We start from the raw sequence: 23,689 nt of genomic DNA, 5'->3' as shown, positions 1-23,689 counted from the left end.
GCGGAGCAACTAGGCCCGTGAGTCACAACTACTGAGCCTGTACGTCTGGAGCCTGTGCTCCGCGAGGCCGCGATAGTGAGAGCCCCGCGCACCGCGATGAAGAGTGGCCCCCGCTTGCCGCAACTAGAGAAAGCCCTCGCACAGAAACGAAGACCCAACACAGCCAAAAATAATAAAATAATAAATAAATAATAAATAAATTTTTTAAAAAAGAAATTAAAAAAAAAAAGAAATTCCTCTCAAATTCCTGTCCTCGGGAAGGAGACCCTCAAGAGACCATTTTATTTAAAAAAAAAAAAAATGCCTAAAAAGCAAAAGACAACTGGAGATAAGATTGTTGGTCAAAGGTCAGAAACAAAACGAGGCTTCAGAAACCTAAAATGCTCTTCCCCACTGAGGTTATAGACCCTGCCAGGGACAAGATGCTGGTGTCACAGGAACCTCTGGAAAACAGTACCATAGCCCAAAGCAGGGGGTGGGATTCGCAGTGACAACATTGCATACCCACCACCTCACTGGCCAATGTTTCTGTCTCTTTAAGTCATCACCACTGGGCCCTCCCTCCCTGAGCTTCCTGAGCTCTGAGGTCTGAGAGGCACAGAGACTTCCTCCATGTGTGGGGAGGAAACGGCCCACTGCACCCACAGTCCAAGGGCAGGTTGGTAGGTCAGGAGCTTCTTGGAGCCAGCGTTAGAGCCTGTGACCAGTTCTGCAGGAACGGTGAGCACAAGGGAAAAGGAGCCAGCCCGGAACAGGACCTGTGGGGATCAGAAAGAGCTCTGCCTGGGCGAAGCTGGCTGAGTGAGCGGCTGCATTCTAGTGAGTACGAGAAAGGAGAGCAGGCTCTAGAGACAGTAACTCCACGTGCCGAGGTTTGTAAGGATGCTCTGGGTGTCAAATACAGTAAGTTCAGAAGAACCGCTAAGCATCTTCTCCTGCTCTGGAGTGCACACACTCTTCTTTGGGACTAAATTCTCTCTCCTTCCCTACTCCCTTATTAACAAATAAGAGAGGTATTTGCTAGGACTACTGCAGAAGGCAATGAACACTCCCCAAATGCATATGCAGCACATGCAAAAGATATTCCTGGGGACATATAAGGGAAGCTAACCTCAGAACAAGTTACAAAGTGAAAATTCTGTATATATCTGAGCTGAACCCTCCTAAAAACCTCCACTCTCCTTAGTACTACCCCCAACAGTGCAAGAGGCAGCTAAGGCTATGAACTTGGTCCTCACCCCTTGCTCTACATGATCACTTGAACATCTGCTACCCACCCCAAACTCGGCTCTGTGGACTGCTCCGGTGTCAATTAAGGGAGTTTGTTGATTTCTAGACACAAAATAACGAATCACATTATGCGATTTACCCCTGGGGTAAACTTTACAGACAGCTTTGGGCGGGGTGTAACCGGGGGCAGCGGCAGGAGAGTTACTGCAGAAACACCGACAGCTTTGGTTTGAGTTCTAGGCAAACCTGCCATCTGAGTCCTTTGGCCAGAGACAGGTTATTCAGCCAACCTCTCCCTTTGCTTTTGCTTCGTTGTTGGTGCCAGTAGGGGGAGAACACAGTTACTTGTAGGAACCAGGTGGGCGACATGAAGAGGTAGAATTTGAAATGGACGTTGAAGCACAGGCCAGGACTCAGGCAGAAATGTGTGGTGGGATGAATGGTCCTAGGAATGAACGCACGAGGTGGCTTGGAAAAGGCCCTGAAATCTGCTGTCTGTGGAGGGGCTGACTGGGGAGGGGATTAGGTGGAAATGAGGCTGGAGTAGACGGAGGAGAGACTGTGCTCTCGTGCTCAGGCGCTCGTGTGATCAGGCAAACTTGACCACAGAATGTTTAATTGTATTAAATAATGTTTGAGTGGGTATTTTACTTCAAAAAGCCTCAGGTTTGAGGGCAAGGACATCAGGAGTTAGAGGAGAGTATCCCCGTCTCTCCAGCACACAGATCATATTTAGACTTATTTATTTACTTATTTTTTACTGAAGTATAACTGGCTTACAATATTATATTACTTTCGGTATACAACATAGTCATTCTACATTTTTATAGATTATGCTCCATATAAAGTTAATATAAAATATTAACTATATTCCCTGTGCTGTGCGTTACAGTGGTGTATCTTAGTTATTTCATACCTAGTAGTTTGTACCTCTTAATCCCCTTCCCCATCTTGCCCCTTCCCCCGCCCCTCTCCCCACAGGTAACCACTAGTTTATTCTCTGTGTTAGTGAGTCTGTTTCTGTTTTGTTACATTCGTCTGTTTGCTTTATTTTTAAAATTCCACATATAAGTGGAAACATACAGCATTTGTCTTTCTCTGTCTGACTTATTTCACTAAGCATAATACCCTCCAGGTCCATCTGTGTTGTTGCAGATGGAAAGATTTCATTCTTTTCTATCCTTTTTTTATGAGTAATATTCCATTATATCTATCTATCTATCTGTATATATATGACATCTTCTTCATTCATCTGTTGATGGACCCTTAGGTTGCTTCCATATCTTGGTTATTATGAATAATGCTGCTATGAACATTGGTGTGCACACATCTTTTTGAATTAGTGTTTTCATTTTCTTTGGGTATATACCCAGGAATGAATTGCTGGATCATATGGTAGTTCTATTTTTAATTTTTTGAGGAACCTTCATACTGTTTTCCACCGTGGCTGTACCAATTGACATTCCTGCTATCAGTGTACTAGGGTCCCCTTTCTCCACATCCTCGTCATCACCGGTTGTTTCTTGTTTTCTGATGGCAGCCATTCTGACAGGGGTGCTCCGTGCTTCCTGTGCCTGGATATCTGTTTCCCTTTTCAGGTTAGGAAAGTTTTCAATTACAATTTCACCAAATACATTTTCTACCCCTTTCTCTCTCTTCTCTTTCTGGGACCTCTATCATGTGAATGTTAGCACACTTGACTTTGTCCCAGAGGTCCCATAAACTAGCTTCATTTTTTTAAATGTGTTTTTGTTTTTGCTGTACTGATTGGATGATTTCCACTAGTCTGTCTTATGTGTTCTTCTACGTCGCCTAATCGGCTCTTAATTCCTTCTAGCGAAGTTTTCATTTCAGTTATCGTATTCTTCAGCTCTGACTGGTTTTTGTATTCTCTAATTCTCTGCTGAAGTTCCCACTGTGTTCATCTGTTGTTTACCCAAGTTCAGTTAGCATTTTTATTACTATTGCTTTGGACTCTTTAGCAGGTAAATTATTATCTCTGTTTCATTAGGGCTTTTTTTCCTGGGGTTTTATCTTGTTCTTTCATTTAAAACATATCCCTTTGTTTTCTCATGTTGTTTGACTTTCTCTGTTTGTCTCTATGAAATTAGGTGAAACGGTTACCTGTCCAGGTCTCAAAGGCATGTCCTTGTGGGGAGCTACCCTTTGCAGTGTGCCTGTCACCAGTGGCTTTGGTGGGAGAGCTGGACGTGAAGTGAGCGGGGACTGCTTCTTCTCCCACAGTGTGCTGGCGGCCACCGCCTTGGTGGGAAGCAAGGCTGGAGCCAGAGGGCTAGAGCCAAAGCCAGGTGCCAGCCAGGGCTTCTCCTCGGCTCAGGGCTAGTTGTTAGCCTATTGTGGGAGGAGTCAAGGACCAAGGGGCTGGGCAGGAGTCCTAAGGGAGTTGGGCTTCCCCCAGATGTGATGACAGTCTTCACCTTGGTTGGGGGCATGGCCAGGGCCTGAGAGCTTGGGGCTGCACTTCTGAGCCGCTTCTACTTTTTCCGCAGTGTGTACCCCTTGGTTAGAGGCAGGATAGAGAGCCAGAGGGGTTGGAGCCGCACTCCGGAGCCCTCTCTGCTCCTTCCCGGGTGCACACATGCCCACTGGCAATGGCGGCCTCGGCCTTTGTTGGGGGCAGTGCTGGAGCAGTAGGGGCTTGAATGGGAGCCTGGAGAGGGCTGGGAGGTGCTCTGGGGCAGTCCCGGCAGGCTGGCCGGAGCACCAGGCAGTCTTCAGTGTACTGCCTCTGCACTGGGGCTGCGAGCAAGCATGTCTGTGCTCTGCAAGACCAGAGTCTCAGTGTCTTACAGCCCTCCAGCGAGCCCTACTGATTTTCAAACCAGCTAAGGGGGCTCATCTACCCAGTGTCAAGCCCAGGCTTGCGGTGCCTAATATGTGGCTCAAACCCCCCACTCCCCAGGGAGGATCCCCAAGCCTGGGATAGCCCCCTCCACTTCTAGGTCCCTACTAGGGATTCAGGTCCCAACTAGATTGCTTCTCCTCCCCCTGTACCAGACTCCATGTGGTTCTTTCTTTACAGCCTTGATCGTAGAAGAGCCATTTTGCTAGTCTTCAGGTCATTCTCAGGGAGAGTTTCTCTATACATAGTTGTAGCTTGGATTTGTTCATGGGGGCAGGTGAGCTCAGGGTCTCCCTCCTCCCCCTTCTGGATCCCACCTCCTAGACATAATAGGACGAGCCAAATCTTGTGGTTTTCTGAGCACAGAGTCAGGAGCTCTCCAGAGCAGCTTGGGAAAGATGTCTGTTTTCTGATTTCCAAAAACAAAATTCCAATTTTCTTCTTGTTTCCCAGGCCAACAACCCTAAGGTAGGTCCTAAGTCAGTGAGCAAACTTTCTTGTTCTCAGGGTTTTCCAAAGCCCCCCACCCCACCCCTAGCTGCTGAATCTCCAGGGAAAACTTATTTTCTACAACCTACGTCACTGACATAGAATTACCTGGGAAAATGAACATCAGAAGCTTACTCATTGACATAGAATAAGTGTTGTCATCTCCCCTCCGCTCTGTGCATTTCGAGGCCCTGAAAAGACAGCACAAGCTCACCAAGTGTTCTCACAGTATCGTCCCAACCCCAGACCAAGCTCTTCCACTGTCTTCCCTAAATTCTGATGCTCGGAGAGGGCAGGAACTATGACATTTTAACTGTGGCGTCACCAGCTCTTTGGACTTTGCCTGACACATAGTAGGTAGTTTTACCTATGAATGAATGAATGAATGAGTGAACGAATGAAAGACTAAATAAATTGTGTTGGGGACACTTTCAGGGAATCATGAGAGGACAGAAGACAGCAAGAGATGAAGAAAACGCCTATGGTAAGAACATGCCTCACAATGCGTGTTTGCCCCCAGGTATGAGCTCCGGGTAGTAAGGGGGACGGGCTATCTCAACACTGAACAGGGAGAAGCCCCAGAGGTTTCTCGATGCTGGGATGAAACAGCAAAGAGCCCTGGGACTGGCATTTGACCTAGATCTCTGCCCCTGACCTGCTGTGAGATATTGAGTTCTTTGACTAACCTGTACCTCTGTCCCCAAGGTAAAATGAATAAACCTCCTCTGATCTCCACAGAAGGGGATGTAGAGGGAATCCAACTGTATACTAGAGGGAACATGATTCACCAGGTAGAAGGTGTTAGGGAACAAGGATGGAGGGTTAACCAGGTATCTTATTAGGCAGCAGGTTTAAGAGAGAGGAGAGGAAGAGGAGGGCAAGAGGGAGGGAAGAAGAGATGGTCTCATCTTATCCTCCCAGCAGCCCTATGAGGACAGCGCTACATTATTGATCCCATTTGTGCAGAAGAGGTTTAGCACTTAGGTTAAGCAGCTTCCCAGGGTTACAAGGCTGGCAGGGGTCGGGCTGTGATTCAAACCCAGGCTGTGGGACACCAGGCAGCCCTCACGGCCAGGCCCACGGCCCCTCCTGCCTTTCTTCAGTGGCAGCGTATCTGGGAATGTATGGCAGAGGCCACTGAAGCTGTCAAATAGGGAGCAGCTCTGCGCAGTGTGGATGACAGGTCATGTCACACGAAGTAATGGCCTGTATTATACAGGGGTGTCCTCTACAGAAACGTTCACCAGGTGCTGGAGCACCTACAGGTGCATGCGTGACGCCGAAGAGGGAAGAAACAGACGGGTAGAGACCCCCAGAGCTCACAAATCTCCGACCAGGGCACTCAGTAAAGGGCTGGTCCGAAAAGCAAAAGTCGAAGCACTCTGTTCTCCTTTGTCCAAAGGCGTCCAGGGGACCCGGGCACCAGGATGTGTGCTTTCAGGTTCGGGAGCTTACACATCATTGGTGCTCACAGGTGCAGAAGCCGACGAGTCTGCCCTGCAGGAGCCCAGGCTGCGGCTCCTCCTGGCTGGGAGGTCAGGGACTGGGAAGAGCGCCACGGGAAACAGCATCCTGGGCCAGAAGCGCTTCCTCTCCAGGCTCGGGGCGACGTCGGTGACCCGGACCTGCGCCGCGGGCAGCTGCAGGTGGGCCAAGTGGGTGGTGGAAATCATTGACACCCCAGACCTTTTCAGCTCCGAAGTCTCCCAGACAGACCCGGGCTGCGAGGAGAGAGGCCGCTGCTACCTGCTCTCGGCGCCGGGGCCCCACGCCCTGCTCCTGGTGACCCAGCTGGGCCGCTTCACGGCCCAGGACCAGCAGGCCTGGAGGGGGGTGAAGGCGCTCTTCGGGGACGGCATCGTGACGCGCACCATCGTGGTCTTCACCCGCGAGGAGGACCTGGCCGGGGGCTCGCTGCAGCATTACGTGCGCGACACCGGGAACCGCGCGCTCAGGGAGCTGGTGGCCGAGTGCGGGGACCGATTCTGCGCCTTCGACAACCGAGCCGCCAGCGGGAAGCGAGAGGCGCAGGTGATGGCGCTGATGGGGCTGGTGCAGGAGCTGGTGAGGGACCACGGCGGCGCCGCCTACACCAACGACGTGTACAGCCTGGCGCAGGCCCTGGGCGGCGCGGACCCCGCGGAGAGGCTGCGCAGGGTGGCGGAGCGAGTGGCCGTCTGCGCGCAGAGGCGGCGGGAGCGCTGGCCGCTGGCCTGGCTGTGGCGGTGGCCCAAGGCGCCGGGGACCTGGTGTAAGCTGGGCGTGTGCACCCTGCTGGGCGCCCTGGTCCTGCTATACATGCAGATCTCCAGGCACCAGCCTGACGCCTTTGGTGAGATCAGTCCTGACAGACTGTAAATAACACTTTGACCCATCCACTGATAATTACCTTCATCCTCGGTGCTCTGAACCTTCAGGGCCCACATCTCTCCTTTCCTCCCTCACCTCGCCTATTCTACCAATTTCAGAGTCCTGCCAGGTCCCATCTCCCACCTGAAACCTTCCTATGAGCTCCCCCTTTCCCAAAGCCAAACAACCACAGTTAGTTTTGCCTATTTTCTACTGACCTCAGACTGCCTTTGACTCTCTCCTGTCATTGAACTGTCTTCACCCCTGAAAGCAGATGAGGAGCCTTTGCCCTCTCACCCCCTGGACTCCCGGCAGGACCAAGGTTAGAACCACCACAGAGCAGAGTCTGAGTACATACTCATTTGCTTGAATTGAACCGAATGAAAGAAATAAATGTACTGGACAATCACATTGTGTTAAATGAAATCAATATTTGTAGATGTTTGTTCATCTGCCTTTTTATATGCCCACTGAGCAAAGATCCAACTCTCTCATTCCTGACCCCACGTACAAAAACCTTGCACCCACACACACTCAGGTGTGTGATCATAAGGAGAGAAGACATTGGTGCACGCCTGCCCCTCTGTACCTCAGCAGCTTGAATGCAGATGCTTCTGCAAGTGCAAGGAGACTATCCCTGGAGACTTGATTCCCTAGGGGCCATTGAGGTCCTGCAGAAAGTCTCCTTCCAAGGAGGAGTTTTCTCCCTGGTTTACACACTCACAGGGTAAGCAAGGATATGATTTTTCAATTCAGAGATAAATTAAAAATTTTAAGCAGTTTGGTGATTTTTCTTTTATATGAATCTCAAAATAAAAGGCAAACAGGTCTTTGTGGGCTGAGAACTGGTGACATGATGGTGGGGTAGAGAGTCATCTCTGTCCCATGAGTATCTGGCAGAATCAGCTCTCTGGTGCAGGTAAGTGAGACAGGTTAGCCTGTGTGGTCAGTCCTAACTGTGCCTCCTTCTCTCTTCACCCACACTTGCTTTGTCCCCGACACCACCGTCTTCACACACCAACACAAGCTCATCTCTGATACAGCTATGAAATTCCAGATCTCTCCCCTACAGTATCCTCTGCCCATTGCCTTCACAGCCAGAGATTCTCAGGTTACTGATGACCTCAGATCACTAAAGAGACATGTAAAAAGGGAAAATAATCTGCAACAGCTGAGCACATCCTGGAAATCGGGGCCCACAACCCCTACATGGACACCATTGCAAACGTTAACAGGAACACCAGTGCCAAATGCTGAGGCTTGAAATTTCCTCAGCCAGAAAGGTCATTTTGGTTTAAGGGGTTGTGTGCAGATCTCAGCAGAGGTCCTGATAGAGGATCTTGATTTTGGTCTTGTTCACTTTTCAATATACTCTTGGAATGAACAAACAGAGAAAAATCCTGCCATTGTCACTCCACAGAGAAAAGGGATGGTCACTGGTGAAAATGAATGTGGAAAAAGAATGAAAATAGAATGACAAAGTGCCCAGTGTGAGCAATGGAAAGTTTCAATCCATGACCCAAATAATGAGAAACATTTGATTCTTGCTCTTGCTTTGGGGAAGAATGAAGCCCAGGGAGTTCCTAAGTGACTGTGATTGAGTTGATGGGCATATGGGGAGGAACATGCCAGGGATCCCAGAGGGCAGGCAATCGCCTAGTTCAACCCACACCCTGCTAAGGCTGTCAGCCAGTACACACAGGGGAAGAGAGTGTATCTGCAGGCAGTGTGTTGCGGGCTGTCTGTATATATGCAGGATATACACAAAAGGATAAAGAATGCCATGAAGAATATCTGAAACAGATTAATGGATAAAAACAACATATAGTGCTGGGAAAACTGGATATTCACAAGCAAACTAATGAATTTTGATACTTATCTTGCACAATATAAAACTATTAACTCAAAATGGATCAAAGACCTAAATGTAAGAGTTAAAACTATAAAACTCTTAAACCCAAGTGTAAATCTCCATGACCATGGATTAGGCAATAGTTTCTAATATATGACACCAAAAGCACCAAAGAAAAACAGATAAATTACATTTAATCAAAATTTAGAACATTTTCTCCATCAGAGAACACTATCAAAAAAGTGAAAAGACAACCCACGGAATGGGAGAAAATATTTGCCAACATATATCTGATACAGATTTAATATCCAGAATATATAATATAATATATATAACGAACTCTTACAATTCCATAATAAAAAGACAACCCAATTTTTAAACTGGCAAAAGATTTGAAAACAAATTTCACACAAATGGCCAATTAACACATGAAAAGATGATGAACATCATGAGTCATTAGGGAAATATAAATCAAAACCAAATGAGATACCACTTCATACGCACTGGGATGGTTATAATTTTTTTAAAAAGAAAAAATAACAAATACCGATGAGTATGTGGATAAATTTAACCCTTATACACTGCTGGTGAGCATGTAAAATGGCACAGCTGCTGTGGAAAACAGTTTGGCACTTCCTCAAAAAGTTAAACATAGATTACCATATGATACAGTAATTCCACTTCCTAGGTGTATATCCAAGAAGACTGACAACACATGTTCATACAAAAAATTCTACATAACTGGTAAAGCAGCATTGTTCATAATAGTCAAAAAAAAAGTGGAAACAACCCAAATGTACATAAAAAGGAATGGAGTGCAGTTACATGCTACAATGTGAATGAGCCTTGAAAGCATTATGCTAAGTGAAAGAAGCCAGGAAAAAGATCACATAAAGATATGATAATATTTATATGAAATGTCCAGAAACGAGAGTGGGCTCATGAGAGTGTCCTTAAGAGGGTTTTAGTTTTAGTTCCTTGTACTCTATTAATATTTATATTCAGCTTCACTTTTTAAGCCTTTCTCCCCTCTTATGGCTTGAATTAGGGGCAAAAAGATGTTGAAACCCTAACCCTACGAATCTTACCTTATTTGGAAATAAGATCTTTGTAGATTTGATTGTTAAGGTAAGGCCATTAGGATGAGCCTTAATCCATACAACTGGTATCCTTATTGGAAGAGGGAAATTGGACATGCATCGGGAAGACAGTCATGTGAAAACAGAGGCAGAAGTTGGAGTAATGCTGCCTGGGGTCACTAGAAGCTAGAAGAGGCAATGAAGGATCTTCCTCTACAGCCTTCAAAAGGAGCATGGCCCTGCCAACACCTTTATTTTGGACTTCTGGCCTCCAGAACAGTGAGAGAATAAATTTCTGTTAATTATAAGCCACTTCGTTTGTGGTATTTTATTACAGCAGTCCTGGGAAACGAATATGTTTTCCATGTTGTGATTCTCTCTAGTTAGCCTTGGTCAACACACAATAATTACATGTTGCTGCCATTCAGGGAGATGAAATGTCAGATCTTACATAGGTGTGGGGAAGCAGAGCAGTGAAGGGGAATGCAGGCTGCCCTCACATCAGTTTCCTCTGAGGATGGCATGGTGGTGGCAGTAATGACCTAGGGAGGACATTGATCCTGGAGGTCAGCTGCTGACCAAAACCAAATCAAGCTGAGGTTCACTGTAGAGATGAGTGACATTCAAGCGAAGGGTGATTATGAAGTAGCTGATATGCAAGGACAAACTCAGAAACACCAGGAGACTTTTATTCCCTAACCCTAAATACATAGTTGGATAGGGAGTGAGGTGCCTAGATCCTGCTATTCTTTAGACAAGGGAGACAGAAGTGGCAGACTCTTGAGAGGAACATCATGCTCTGCCTCCAGACTTTTCATCAGAAATCATGGAGGTCAGAAGGAAGGGACACAATATTTTTCAAGTGTTGAAAAAAAAAGTGCTGTCAACCCAGAATTCTATATCCAGAGAAAATATCCTTCAAGAATGAAAGGACAATCAAGGCATTCTCAGATGAAGGAATGTTACTTAATGGAATTTGCCTCCAGCAGATTTACTCTAAAAGAATGACCAACAGGAGTTCTGAAACAGAAAGGAAAGAATAAAAGTACCAGGAAGGAAGAAAGTAGCAAAAATATGGGTAAGTAGACTGTCCTTCTCCTCTTGAGCTTTCTAAATTACGTTCGATGGTTGAAGAAAATATTATAACACTGACTGATGTGGTTCTAAATTTATGTAGAGGAAATAAATTTTAGAAAATTATATTGTAAACAGGGGAAGTTAAAGGGATGTAAGGGGATGTAAAGTCTGTATACTTCTCTCCAACTGGTAAAATAATAATACTGGTGGATGGTGATAAGTTATATACACATATTACAATCCCTAAAACAGCCATTTTAAAAGTTATACAGAAAGGTAAATTTTAAAAACACTATCTATAAATCAAAATAGAATTCTAAAAATTGAGTAACCCACAGGAATGTAACAGGGGTAATAGAGAAATGAAAAACAGAACAAAGGAAAAAAAACAAAGTAAAATGGCAGACTTATGCCCTAACATCTCAATAATTATATTAAGTGTAAGAGCTCTAAATACACCAATTAAAAGCAGAGATTGGCAGAGTATATTAAAATACATGATCCAATTGCTTACAAGAAAATCATTTCAAATATTATGGTAGAAACAGGTTGAAAATAAAAGGATGGAAAAAGGTAAATCCTGCAAATATTAATCATGCAGAGGAAAGAAGAAATGGCTAAATTAATATCAAATAAAATAGAATTTAGATCAAAGAAAATTACTAGATACAGAGAGACATTATATAGTGATAAAAAATGTCAATCCACCAAGAAGACAAAGCAATCCTAAATGTGTACTCCCAAAAAATAGAGATGCAAAATTTGTGAAGCAGAAACTGACAGAACTGAAAGGAGAAACAGACAAATCCAGAATTACCGTTAGAGACTTCCCACTCCTCTCTCTCTCAACAATTGATTAGAACAACTACATAGAAAATGAGCAAGGATATAGAAGAGTTCAATGACACCACCAATCAACAGGATCGAACGGATATTTAGAGAATACTCTACTGCACTCTTTTCAAGTGCACATGGAACGTGCACCAAGATAGACCATATTCTGCGCTATGAAACAAAACCCAACAAACTTAAAACCACTGTGGTTCTCTGACCACAGTGGAATCAAGCTAGAAAACGATAACAGAAGTGTCTTCTTCACTGCCCTATCAACAGCATCATGACTCCCTAAAGGATCATCAGAACCTGAGAAAAGACCTTGCTGATGGCCCCACAACGTAAAACTCTAAGTCTGAAAAGGGACTTTTCTGGGCTTGGAAAACACTCATGACACTGTCAGTGAAGGATGGGAAAGTAAGGGGTAAATGGCCATTTCCCCTTTTTTTTTTAAAGTAAGCAGTACCTTATTTTATTTAATTAATTAATTTATTTATTTTTGGCTGTGTTGGGTCTTCGTTTCTGTGCGAGGGCTTTCTCTAGTTGTGGCAAGCAGGGTCCACTCTTCATCGCGGTGCGCGGGCCTCTCACTATCACGGCCTCTCTTGTTGCGGAGCACAGGCTCCAGACACGCAGGCTCAGTAGTTGTGGCTCACGGGCCTAGTTGCTCCGTGGCATGTGGGATCCTCCCAGACCAGGGCTCGAACCCATGTCCCCTGCATGGGCAGGCAGATTCTCAACCACTGCCCCACCAGGGAAACCCCTCCCCTTTTTTCTACCTGTTGCTGAAGCCAATCTCCTTTGCTGTTGAAGAGAAGAGAGGATAAGATTTTCTCTACCCTACATCTGTCTCCTGGTCCCACCACTCACCGATTCCTTTTCTACTTTGAGTGCAGGTGACTTTGATCAAGAATGAGCAAAATCAGTCTCTACTCACCAGCCTCTGCCCACCATTTACAGCATAGCTAGCCCTATGGGCATTATCAGCTGCAACTAATGTTGGTGAAAATTCTGAGAGCAGCTGCCTGGTCGGAGGTACACATCTAGGCTATGCCAAGAATCGGCTTCACAGAACACTGCAAACACCACGGGTCATATTTCTGAGGCACCGTGAACAGCATCCACCTCTGTCTTCTCATAGTGATCTCAGGGGATGTGGCTTTACTTTCAGGCAGAAGAGAGAAAGCTATCTTTTTTTGAAAAAAGAGGAAACTGAGGCCCAGAAATCTTAGATGGCATATACCAAGCCACCCGCTGTGCAGGATCTGGAACCATAATCTAAGTGTTTGAATTCATCATCCTTCTGTTCCTTCATGCACCTCTTCAACCCCACCCCACCCGCTGAAGGATAAGATTATGGGAAATGGGGAAACGAAACCACAAGTCAGAGTTTCATGGGAAGAAATCTGAATTATGAAACACAATTTCTCTTCCCTTGTCTGTGCTCAATCTTAAGGAAAAAAAGGAAATAATAAACATTATTGATAAAAGAGTGTTGAAATCTCAAACTCTAACTGTGGATTTGTCTATTTTTCCATTTATTTCTGTCAGTTTTTACTTCTTGAATTTTGAAGTTCTCTGGAGTTTTTTGAAGCTCAGTTACTTATGAGGAACATCGTGCTCAGCATTATTGTGTCTTGTTGATGAATTAACCTATTTTCCATGATGAAGGGTACGCCTTTATCTCTGATACAGAATGGTATTGTTCTGAAACCACGTTGTCTGATATTATAGCCACTGTAGGTTTCATATGCTTAATCTATGCATGATATATCTTTTTCAACCCTCTACTTTAACCTATCTGTGTCTTTATATTTAGGGTTGGATTTCCTTTAGACAGCATGCAGGTAGGACTTGTTTTTTTATCCCAACTGTCATATACTTGAAGAATTCAGATAATTTATAACTGATATGATTATTGATATGGTTGTGTTTAAATTCATCATCTTGCTATTTGTTCCTATTTGTCCCATCTATTGCTTTTTTTCTGGTGAATTTTTAAATTTTCATTTTTTTTCCCGCTATTGCTTTATTAACTATACCTCATTTTATTTACTTAATGGTTGCTCCACAATTTATAATAATGCACCTTTAACTTCTCACATCCTAACTTCAGAGAATGTTATATCACTATCACTTCACATATACTGGACGTTCTTTTTTTTTAATTAGTTTTTATTGGAGTATAGTTGCTTTACAATGTTGTGTTAGTTACTGCTGTACAGCAAAGTGAATCAGCTATACGTATACATATATCTCCTCTTTGTTTAGGTTTCCTTCCCATTTAGGTCATCACAGAGCATTGAGTAGAGTTCCCTGTGTTATGCAGTAGATTCTCATCAGTTACCTATTTTATACACATTAGTGTATATATGTCAATCCCAATCTCCCGGTTCATCCCACCTCCCTTTCCCCCTGGTATCCATGTCTGTTCTTTACATCTGTGTCTCTATTTCTGATTTGCAGATAAGTTCATCTGTATCATTTTTCTAGATTCCACATATAAGTGATATTATATGATATTTGTTTTTCTTTCTGACTTACTTCAGTCTGTATGACAGTCTCTAGGTCTCTACACCTCTCTGCAAGTGTCATAATTTTGCTCCTTTTAATGGCTGAGTAATATTCTATAGTATATATGTACCAAATCCTCTTTATCCATTCATCTTTGAGGGACATTTAGGTTGCTTCCATGTCCTGACTATTGTAAATAGTGCTGCAATGAACATTGGGGTGCATGTATCTTTTTGAATTATGGTTTTCTCTGGGAATATGCCCAGGAGTGGGATTGCTGGGTCATATGGTAGATCTATATTTAGTTTTTTAAGGAAACTCCATACTGTTCTCCATAGTGGCTGTATCAATTTACATTCCCACCAACAGTGTAAGAGGGTTCCCTTTTCTCCACACCCTCTCCAGCACTTATTGTGTATAGATTTTTAAAACAAATTTATTTATTTTATATATTTATTTTTGGCTCTGTTGGGTCTTCATTGCTGCACATGGGCTTTCTCTAGTTGCAGCAAGTGGGGTGTTAGGGAGTGTTCTAATTTCATTCTTTCACATGTAGCTGTCCAGTTTTCCCAGCACCACTTATTGAAGAGACTGTCTTTTCTCTGTTGTATATTCCTGCCTCCTTTTTCATAGATTAGTTGACCATAGGTGTGTGGGTTTATCCCTGGGCTTTCTATCCTGTTCCATTGATCTATATTTCTTTTTTTGTGCCAGTACCATACTGTCCTGATTACTGTAGCTTTGTAGTATAATCTGAAGTCAGGGAGCCTGACTCCTCCAGCTCTGTTTTTCTTTCTCAAGATTGTGTTGGCTATTTGGGGTCTTTTGTGTTTCCATACAAATTGTAAAAGTTTTTTGTTCTAATTCTGTGAAAAATGCCCTTGGTAATTTGATAGGGATTGCATTGAATCTGTAGATTGCTTTGGGTAGTATAGTCATTTTCACAATATCGATTCTTCCAATCCAAGAACATGGTATATCTCTCCATCTGTTTGTGTCATCTTTGATTTCTTTCATCAGTATCTTATAGTTTTCTGAGTACAGGACTTTTGCCTCATTAGTACAGGTCTTTGCCTATTCTTAGGTATTTTATTCTTTTTGTTGCAATGGTAAATGGGATTGTATCTTTCATTTGTTTTTCTGATATTTTGCTGTTAGTGTATAGGAATGCAAGAGATTTCTGTGTATTAATTTTGTATCCTGCAACTTTACCAAATTCATTGATTAGCTCTAGTAGTTTGCTGGTGCCATCTTTAAGATTTTCTATGTATAGTATCATGTCATCAGCAAACAGTGACAGTTTTATTTCTTTTCCAATTCATATTCCTTTTATTTCTTTTTCTTCTCTGATTGCTGTGGCTAGGACTTCAAAAACTATGTTGAATAAAAGTGGTGAGGGTGGGCATCCTTGTCTTGTTCCTGATCTTAGAGGAAATGCTTTCAGTTTTTCACCATTGAGAAAGATGTTTGCTGTGGGTTTGTCATATATGGCCTTTATTATGTTGAGGTAGGTTCCCTGTATGCCCACTTTCTGGAGAGTTTTTGTCATAAATGGATGTTGAATTTTGTCAAAAGCTTCTTCTGCATCTATTGAGACGATCATATGGTTTTTATTCTTTAATTTGTTAATATGGTGTATCACATTGATTAATTTGCATAAATTGAAGGATCCTTGCATCCCTGAAATAATTCCCACTTGATCATGGTGTATGATCCTTTTAATTTGTTGTTGGATTTGGTTTGCTAGTATTTTGTTGAGGATTTTTGTGTCAAGGTTCATCAGTGATATTGGCCTGTATTTTTCTTTTTTTGTGATATCTTTGTCTGCTTTTGGTATCAGGGTGATGGTGGCCTTGTAGAATGAGCTTGGGAGTGTTCCTCCCTCAGCAATTTTTTGGAAGTGTTTGAGAAAGCTAGGTGTTAGCTCTTCTCTAAATGTTTGATAGAATTCTGTGAAGCCATCTGGTCCTGGACTTTTGTTTGCTGGAAGATTTTTAATCACAGTTTCAATTTCATTACTTGTGATTGGTCTGTTCATACTTTCTATTTCTTGCTGGTTCAGTCTTGGAAGGTTGTACCTTTCTAAGCATTTGTCCATTTCTTCCAGGTTGTCCATTTTATTGGCATAGGTTGCTTGTAGTAGTCTCTTATGATCCTTTGTATTTCTGCGGTGTCAGTTGTAACCTCTCCTTTTTCATTTCTAATTTTATTGATTTGAGTCCTCTCCCTTTTTTTCTTGATGAGTCTGACTAAAGGTTTATCAATTTTGTTTATCTTCTCAAAGAACCAGCTTTTAGTTTCATTGATCTTTGCTATTCTTTTCTTCATTTCAATTTCATTTATTTCTGCTCTGATCTGTATGATTTCTTTCCTTCTACCAACTTTGGGGTTTGTTTGTTCTTTCTCTAGTTGCTTTATGTGTAAGGTTAGGTTGTATATGTGAGGTTTTTCTTGTTTCTTGAGGTGGGATTGTCTTGCTATAAACTTCCCTCTTAGACTGATTTTGCTGCATCCCACAGGTTTTGGGTTGTCGTGTTTTCATTGTCATTTGTTTCCAGGTATTTTTTGATTTCCTCTTTGATTTCTTCAGTGATCTCTTGGTTATTTAGTAGCATATTGTTTAGCCTCCATGTGTTTTTGTTTTTTACATTTTTTTTTCTGTAACTGATTTCTAGTATCATAGCATTGTGGTCAGAAAAGATGCTTCATATGATTTCAATTTTCTTAAATTTACTGAGGCTTGATTTGTGACCCAAGATGTGATCTATCCTGGAGAATCTTCTGTGTGCACTTGAGAAGAAAGTGTATTCTGCTGCTTTTGGATGGAATGTCCTATAAATATCAATTAAGTCTATATGGTCTAATGTGTCATTTAAGGCTTGTGTTTCCTTATTAATTTTCTGTCTGGATGATCTGTCCATTAGTGTAAGTGAGGTGTTAAAGTCCCCCACTATTATTTTGTTACTGTTGATTTCCCCTTTTATAGCTGTTAGTATTTGCCTTATGTATTGAGATGTTCCTATGTTGGGTGCATAAATATTTATAATTTTTATATCTTCTTCTTGGATTGATCCCTTGATCATTGTGTAGTGTCCTTCCTTGACTCTTGTAACATTCTTTATTTCAAAGTCTATTTTATCTCATATGAGTATTGCTACTCCAGCTTTCTTTTGATTTCCATTTGCATGGAATATCTTTTTCCACCCCCTCACTTTCAGTCTGTATGTGTCCCTAGGTCTGATGTCGTTCTCTTGTAGACAGCATATATAAGGGTCTTGTTTTTGTATCCATTCAGCCAGTCTGTGTCTTTTGGTTGGAGCATTTAATCCATTCACAGTTAAGGTAATTATCAATATGTGTGTTCCTATTACCATGTTTTTAATTGTTTTGTGTTTGTTTTCGTAGGTCCTTTTCTTCTCTTGTGTTTCCCACTTAGAGAAGTTCCTTTAGCATTTGTTGTAAAGCTGGTTTGGTGGTGCTGAATTCTCTTAGCTTTTGCTTGTCTGTAAAGCTTTTGATTTCTGTGTCAAATCTGAATGATATCCTTGCTGGGTAGGATAATCTTGGTTGTAGGTTTTCCCCCTTTCATCACTTTAAGTATATCCTGCCACTCTCTTCTGACCTGCAGAGTTTCTGCTGAAAAATCAGCTAATAACCATACAGGGATTCCCTTGTGTGTTTATTTTGCTTTTCCCTTGCTGCTGTTAATATTTTTACTTTGAATTTAATTTTTGTTAGTTTCATTAATATATGTCTTGGCATGTTTCTCCTTGGGTTTATCCTGTATAGGACTCTGCACTTCCTGGAGTTGGGTGGCTATTTCCTTTCCCATGTTAGGGAAGTTTTCAACTATAATCTCTTCAAATATTTTCTCAGACCCTTTCTCTTTCTCTTCTTCTTTTGGGACCACTATAATTCAAATGTTCATGTGTTTAATGTTGTCCCAGAGGTCTCTGAGACTGTCCTCATTTCTTTTCATTCTTTTTTCTCTGTTCTGCTCCTTGGCAGTTATTTCCACCATTCTATCTTCCAGCTCACTTATTCGTTCTTATGCTTCAGTTATTCTGCTATTGATTCCTTCTAGGGTATTTTTCATTTCAGTTACTGTGCTGTTCATCACTGTTTGTTTGTTCTTTACTTCTTCTACATCCTTGTTAAAGATTTCTTGCATTTTCTCACTCCATGCCTCCATCCTATTTCCGAGATTTTGGATCATCTTTACTACCGTTACTCTGAATTCTTCTTCAGGTAGATTGCCTATTTTGTCTTCATTTATTTTGTCCTGTAGGTTTTTACCTTGTTCCTTCGTCTGTAACATATTTCTCTGTCATCTCATTTTTGTTGATGGCTGGGGCTGTGTTCCTGTCTTGCTGCTTGTTTGGCCTGAGCCATCCAGCACTGGAGTTTGCAGGCAGTTGGGTGGAGCCAGCTCTTGGTGCCCAGATGAGGACCTCTGGGAGAGCTCACACTGATTAATATTCCCTGGGGCTTGAAGTTATCTGGTAGTCCAGCAGCTTGGACTTGGTGCTCCCACCACAGGGACTCAGGCCAGAACCCCAGCCTGGGAACCAAGACCCCAAAAGCCACGTGGCAACGCAAAAAAGACAAATACAAAAACAGACAAAGAAAGCCCAAGGCAAGTAATAAAAACAGAACTGAACATAGAAAAACAAAACAAAACAAAAAAAAGACACTCACAAAAGTAAACAGAAGAATAAAACCCAAGACAAATAACAAAAACAAATCCAAGCCAAAAAAAAACAAGCGAACAACAGCAACAAAAGAACAAGGAACGCAAAAAACAAGACACCCAAATAAACAACAGAGCCCAAGACCAAAACAAGTAATAAAAACAAAATTAACCTAAACAAAAAACAAAAAATAAAATCAAAGAAAATGAACTAAAAGAAAAGCTAAGAAAATAAAAGACAAACAAGGCTTCCCTGGTGGTGCAGTGGTTAAGAATCCACCTGCCAATGCAGGGGACACGGGTTCAAGCCCTGGTCTGGGAAGATCCCACACGCGGCAGAGCAACTAAGCCCGTGCACCACAACTACTGAGCCTGCACTCTAGAGCCCGCGTGCCACAACTACTGAAGCCTGGTACCTAGAGCCCATGCTCTGCAACAAAGAGAAGCCACCGCCATGAGAAGCCCGCGCACCACAACAAAGAGTAGCCCCCGCTCACTGCAACTAGAGAAAGCCTGCATGCAGCAACGAAGACCCAACACAGCCAAAAATAAATAAATTAAATAAATAAATTTATAAAAAAAGAAAAGACAAACACACAAAAATTACACCAACAAAAACAAAAATAAAAAAAAGAATTGAACAAGAAGATAAAAACAAAACAACACAAAAATATCAAAAGACCAAACCAACAACAACAAAAACAAACAAAAAAGAGCAGAATAATAACAAAGAATAAAAAATAAAATAAAATTAGAAAAATAAAAAATATATTAGAAAAAATAAAAATGAAAATGAAACAACAAAACAAAACAACAGAAAAAATAAAAATGAAAATAAAATAAATGAAATAAATAAATAAATAAAATAAAAATTAAAGTTCCCTGGTGTCTCTTCTATCAGTGTCCTTGCCCCCATGGTGAGCTACATCCAACCCCTGCCTCCCCAGGATGCCCTCCAAGTGCTCTAGGTAGGACTCTGAACCCACTCTGTCAGCCCCACCTCTGCATGTGTTCCTTTTACCAGTGTCTGCTCCTGAAGCTGGCCCAGAGCACACATGCCCACGCAGGCCACCTGGGGCACAGGCTTCCACAGGTTTGTCCCAAGAGGCTGGAGCAGCCAGTGGAGGCTTTGTCAGGGGTGGCATGGGGGCTGCCAGGACCCGTGAGTGCATGGGTTTTGTAGAGTTTAGTTTCCCCTTCTTGTGGTTCTTTATTGTAGTTGAATGAAATATAGCTAACAGGGTCCTAAGTGGCAGCTGCCATTGTCTTCCAGATTGCTATTTTATCTGGAATCCTTGGTTTTCCACTAAAGGCAAACATGTTATACTGACAGAGGATAAGAAAAATGTTAGTGTCTCCTTATATTTCCAAATAGTCACGTGCGGCCTCTCAAAGCTTAGAAATGAGTCATTTAAGTACCATTTTCAAGTTATATTTTTTTCATGATAAGCAACAGTCAAAAGCAATGAGGCTGCTCAGCTGTTTATTAGCTACTTAGGCTTTGAGAACTTCATTGTCAGGATTTTGAAAGATAGCAACCTCCATACACACCTATTCCAGTTTAGAGCAGAGCTTATTTTGTTTCGTTCATGTTGAAGTCAAAAGTGCTGACTGCTGGACCTGCTTTCAATGAGGCCCTGCTGTGGGTTTGGAGACTCACAGGAAAACCGTTTCACTTCATCCTCAGGCCAGGGCAGCCTGAGGAGGGGTCTGAAAAGGATCCTAAGGAGAGTTCAGTGCAATTTCCATGGTGAGATTTCTCCTTGGCCTAGCCTTTCTCCTCTCATCCCTTCTGAACACTTCAGCAGGTACCAAGAGGGGGACCTGGACCCCGTAACCTAGCCTTTCTAGCCTGTGCTATGACCACAATTTCAAGTGATGGATAAGACAGAGTAGTGAGGAGGCGCAAGCAGGAAATGGCGGCAGCTGAGGCAGGATGTGGGTTTTTCTCTGCACGAGTGAATGTACAATAGAACATCCTCTTGCCCACTTCTTGAAAATCTAGGGGTTTATGGGAAACAAAAAGAAGTTTCTGCTGTGATATGCTGAGGTGTACATTGCAGTTGTTCCTTTACCCCTTGTTAAAGTTTTATTTATCGCACCCATCATTCGTAAGAAAGCACTGAAGAACATTGTCTTTACAAGAGGATTGAAGTGAAGCAACAAAAGCTGTCAAATTGAAACCAAAAGGAAGAAATGAAAATCATAGCAGAAATTATGCAAACCAAATTACAAACCGCAGAAAGAAAGCAAGTTATTGAATGCTATCGGGTGACTATGGCAGCCTCTAAATTCTTTCCCAGTTCTTGTTCTCTTAATCGGGCTCTTCCACCATTAGGATCATGGAATGGCTAAGAATCCAGGGGATTTCTAAGCAGACATTGTGGGCTTCGGAGGTGTGGGACTAAGAAATCTAGGTAGGCAAAGAAGAAAGGGAACTGTGGGTTTCCTGAGAGAAATAGAAAACTGTGGGTGAAAAACCCATTTCCTTGCTGACTGCTTTTTTGGCTATTGGAGCCAAGCGGTAAATAAAGCTGATATATGTAACTGTCTGTAACCATCCATTGCTCTGATGACCCTCGGAACTCAAGAACACTGGGAGGGGAGGGCCGGTACTAATATTGGTCCCTCACCCCAAACCCCTGAAGCCAAGAGCCTCAGGAATGTTCCCCCCCACATGGTGGTCTCCCTTTTAGGAGCACTGTTTTCTGCGCCACTGCTGGAAGTTTATAACTATAACCAACTGATATCTGAGAAGCAGTGTGGGTAAGCAGGCCAGGGTTCATGATTCGTGCCAGTGGGAGAGTCTGGGGATTTGTTCTGGTTGGGCAAGGCCCAGATATTAGAGTATGATACGATTCCACAATAGGCATCTGACTTCAATAATACTTCCTTATCTTCCCATCTGTAAAGATAATGAGCTCAGAGGGGTAATATTTTTTCTCCCCCAAACCATAGATCTTGCTAGTGACAGAATCAAGACCCACCTACGTTTTCACTGTCTGCATTTCGTATGTTAACTGAGAGACCTGGTGCCCATATGCTAATATAAGAGTGTACGACTGAGTCTCATGGAACGAGACAAGTGTCATGGGCTCACAGGAGGCTGCTAAATGCTGCTAAGCCACTCAGACAGAGACGGAAATCCTGCACCGCCAGTGTAGCCTCGGGAGAAGTCCTCCACACCTTTCAATGCATTAAAGCTTGCTTTGTCTTATTTTAAAGGATAATGTCCTCCTCTTCTTATTTTTTTAGATAAAACGATTCTTTTGTGTGAATTTGGTCTTCTGTAAAAGTGTGAGCTGGGCTCTTGGTGGTGGGACTGGGACATGATGTAAGGCAGGTGGTCTTATAACTCACTGAGCTCATAATAGCCTGGCAGTCAGCCTGTTCCCCTGAAGAGTTTAGGAGACCTTAAATGGCACTCCCAGGCCTTGATTCCTTCAGCTTCTCTTTAAAAAAAAACAACAACAGTTTTTTTGGTTTTTATTTTGGTGTTGTGAATGAAAAATGTTGCTTGCCATGTCAGCAAACAAAGGATGCCACGGCCATCAGGCGAACAGCCCCTACCACCGCCCTCCCCACCCCCACGGTGAGCCCTGAGGGAACTCAGGATGGAGACAAACAGGCCGCCTGCTGCCACGCCCCCAGCCACTGCAGACCCCCAACCGTGTCCCCTGAGGGGACTCAGGATGGCAGAGAGCAGGATACTGGCCCTAGACAGCTAAGGTGCATATCAAAGGAATGACTTCCATGAGCCCAGACTCTTGCATCTTCCCAGATAGAGAAAAGCACTAAATTCATTGACTTGTTGTCTTGATTTTTTTTTTTTTTGAGTTAACAGTAATCTTTTCAAGTTCTGACTACCTGTTCTTTTTTGCAAAATTCCTATACATCCTGGCTCCTCTCTTACCTGTTGGGAGTCAAACCACACAACTCATCTCAGAACTTAATGAAGCTCAGGTTCTTTATGTCTTGGCACAGAAATAACACGGTGAGGGACAAAGTGATGGGTAAGAAGTGGATTTATTAGTATAGGATGCTTGTGAAAGATACAAGGGTCAGGCAAGAGGGGCCTGCCCCGAGAACTAAGTGGGCTACATTTTTCTCATCAATGGATAAGTGGGGAGGGGGAGAAGACCACCTTCCTCCTCATTCTTTGAGTAGACGACAGGCTTACATCATTAGCTCCTCCTTCGCACCAGGTGGGGGAGTTTTTGACCCTATATGGTCCAACTGGGACTGTCACAGCGCTATTCAAATCAGCAGAAGGGTGGTAACATATACTCAAATATGTTAAATCATCTCAGATTTCAATATGGTGAGGGTCTTCCCCTTTGGAATGTCACCTTTCCCTTATATTTCTGTCCTTGGTATGTGCGGAGGTGCATGTCCTAAGGATCATTATCTTGCTGATGTCGACCAGCAGGATGCAGGCCTCATTTTTTCACTTAATGGCCTGGGGCATATCTCTCTCATGCTTTTATTTATGACTTTATTGTTAAGCAAGCCTGCTTTGTTTCATGATGTTCTCATTGCTTTCTTGAGTGATAGTTAACTTACAGTTGTCTCCCAACGTTCCCTCTCTATCCTTAATCCCCTAGCGGAATTTCTAAGACTCCCTGTGTAACTATCCTACTCCATCCTCAACAGGAGCAGTCCCTCACAGCCGAGACGCTGCCTCCTGGGCTTGAAGTGCTCAGAAAGTCGAC

The 23,689-nt window shown here is 43.0% G+C and overlaps 1 protein-coding gene across 7 annotated transcripts; it reads left to right on the top strand.

The window, feature by feature from the left end:
* Positions 1-729: 729 nt before the first annotated feature.
* On the top strand, positions 730-7,340 carry LOC309632032 (GTPase IMAP family member 1-like). 7 transcript variants are annotated; one of them, XM_082399070.1, is made up of 3 exons: positions 730-819; positions 5,018-5,066; positions 6,057-7,340. In XM_082399070.1, exons 2-3 carry the CDS (start codon positions 5,024-5,026, stop codon positions 6,938-6,940), a joined length of 927 nt encoding a protein of 308 aa, XP_082255196.1. In that variant the 5' UTR covers positions 730-819; positions 5,018-5,023; the 3' UTR covers positions 6,941-7,340. The 7 variants fall into 7 exon arrangements, with proteins under 7 accessions (XP_082255196.1, XP_082255194.1, XP_082255192.1 ...); XM_082399068.1 differs by having other exon boundaries at positions 5,985-7,340; XM_082399071.1 differs by having other exon boundaries at positions 808-872.
* Positions 7,341-23,689: the final 16,349 nt, after the last annotated feature.

Source organism: Balaenoptera borealis (genome assembly GCF_965194805.1).
Source record: "Balaenoptera borealis genome assembly, chromosome: 7".
Lineage (NCBI taxonomy): Eukaryota > Metazoa > Chordata > Mammalia > Artiodactyla > Balaenopteridae > Balaenoptera > Balaenoptera borealis.
Note: the sequence above shows the minus strand (reverse complement) of the source record. Positions and strands in the feature narration are given on the sequence as shown.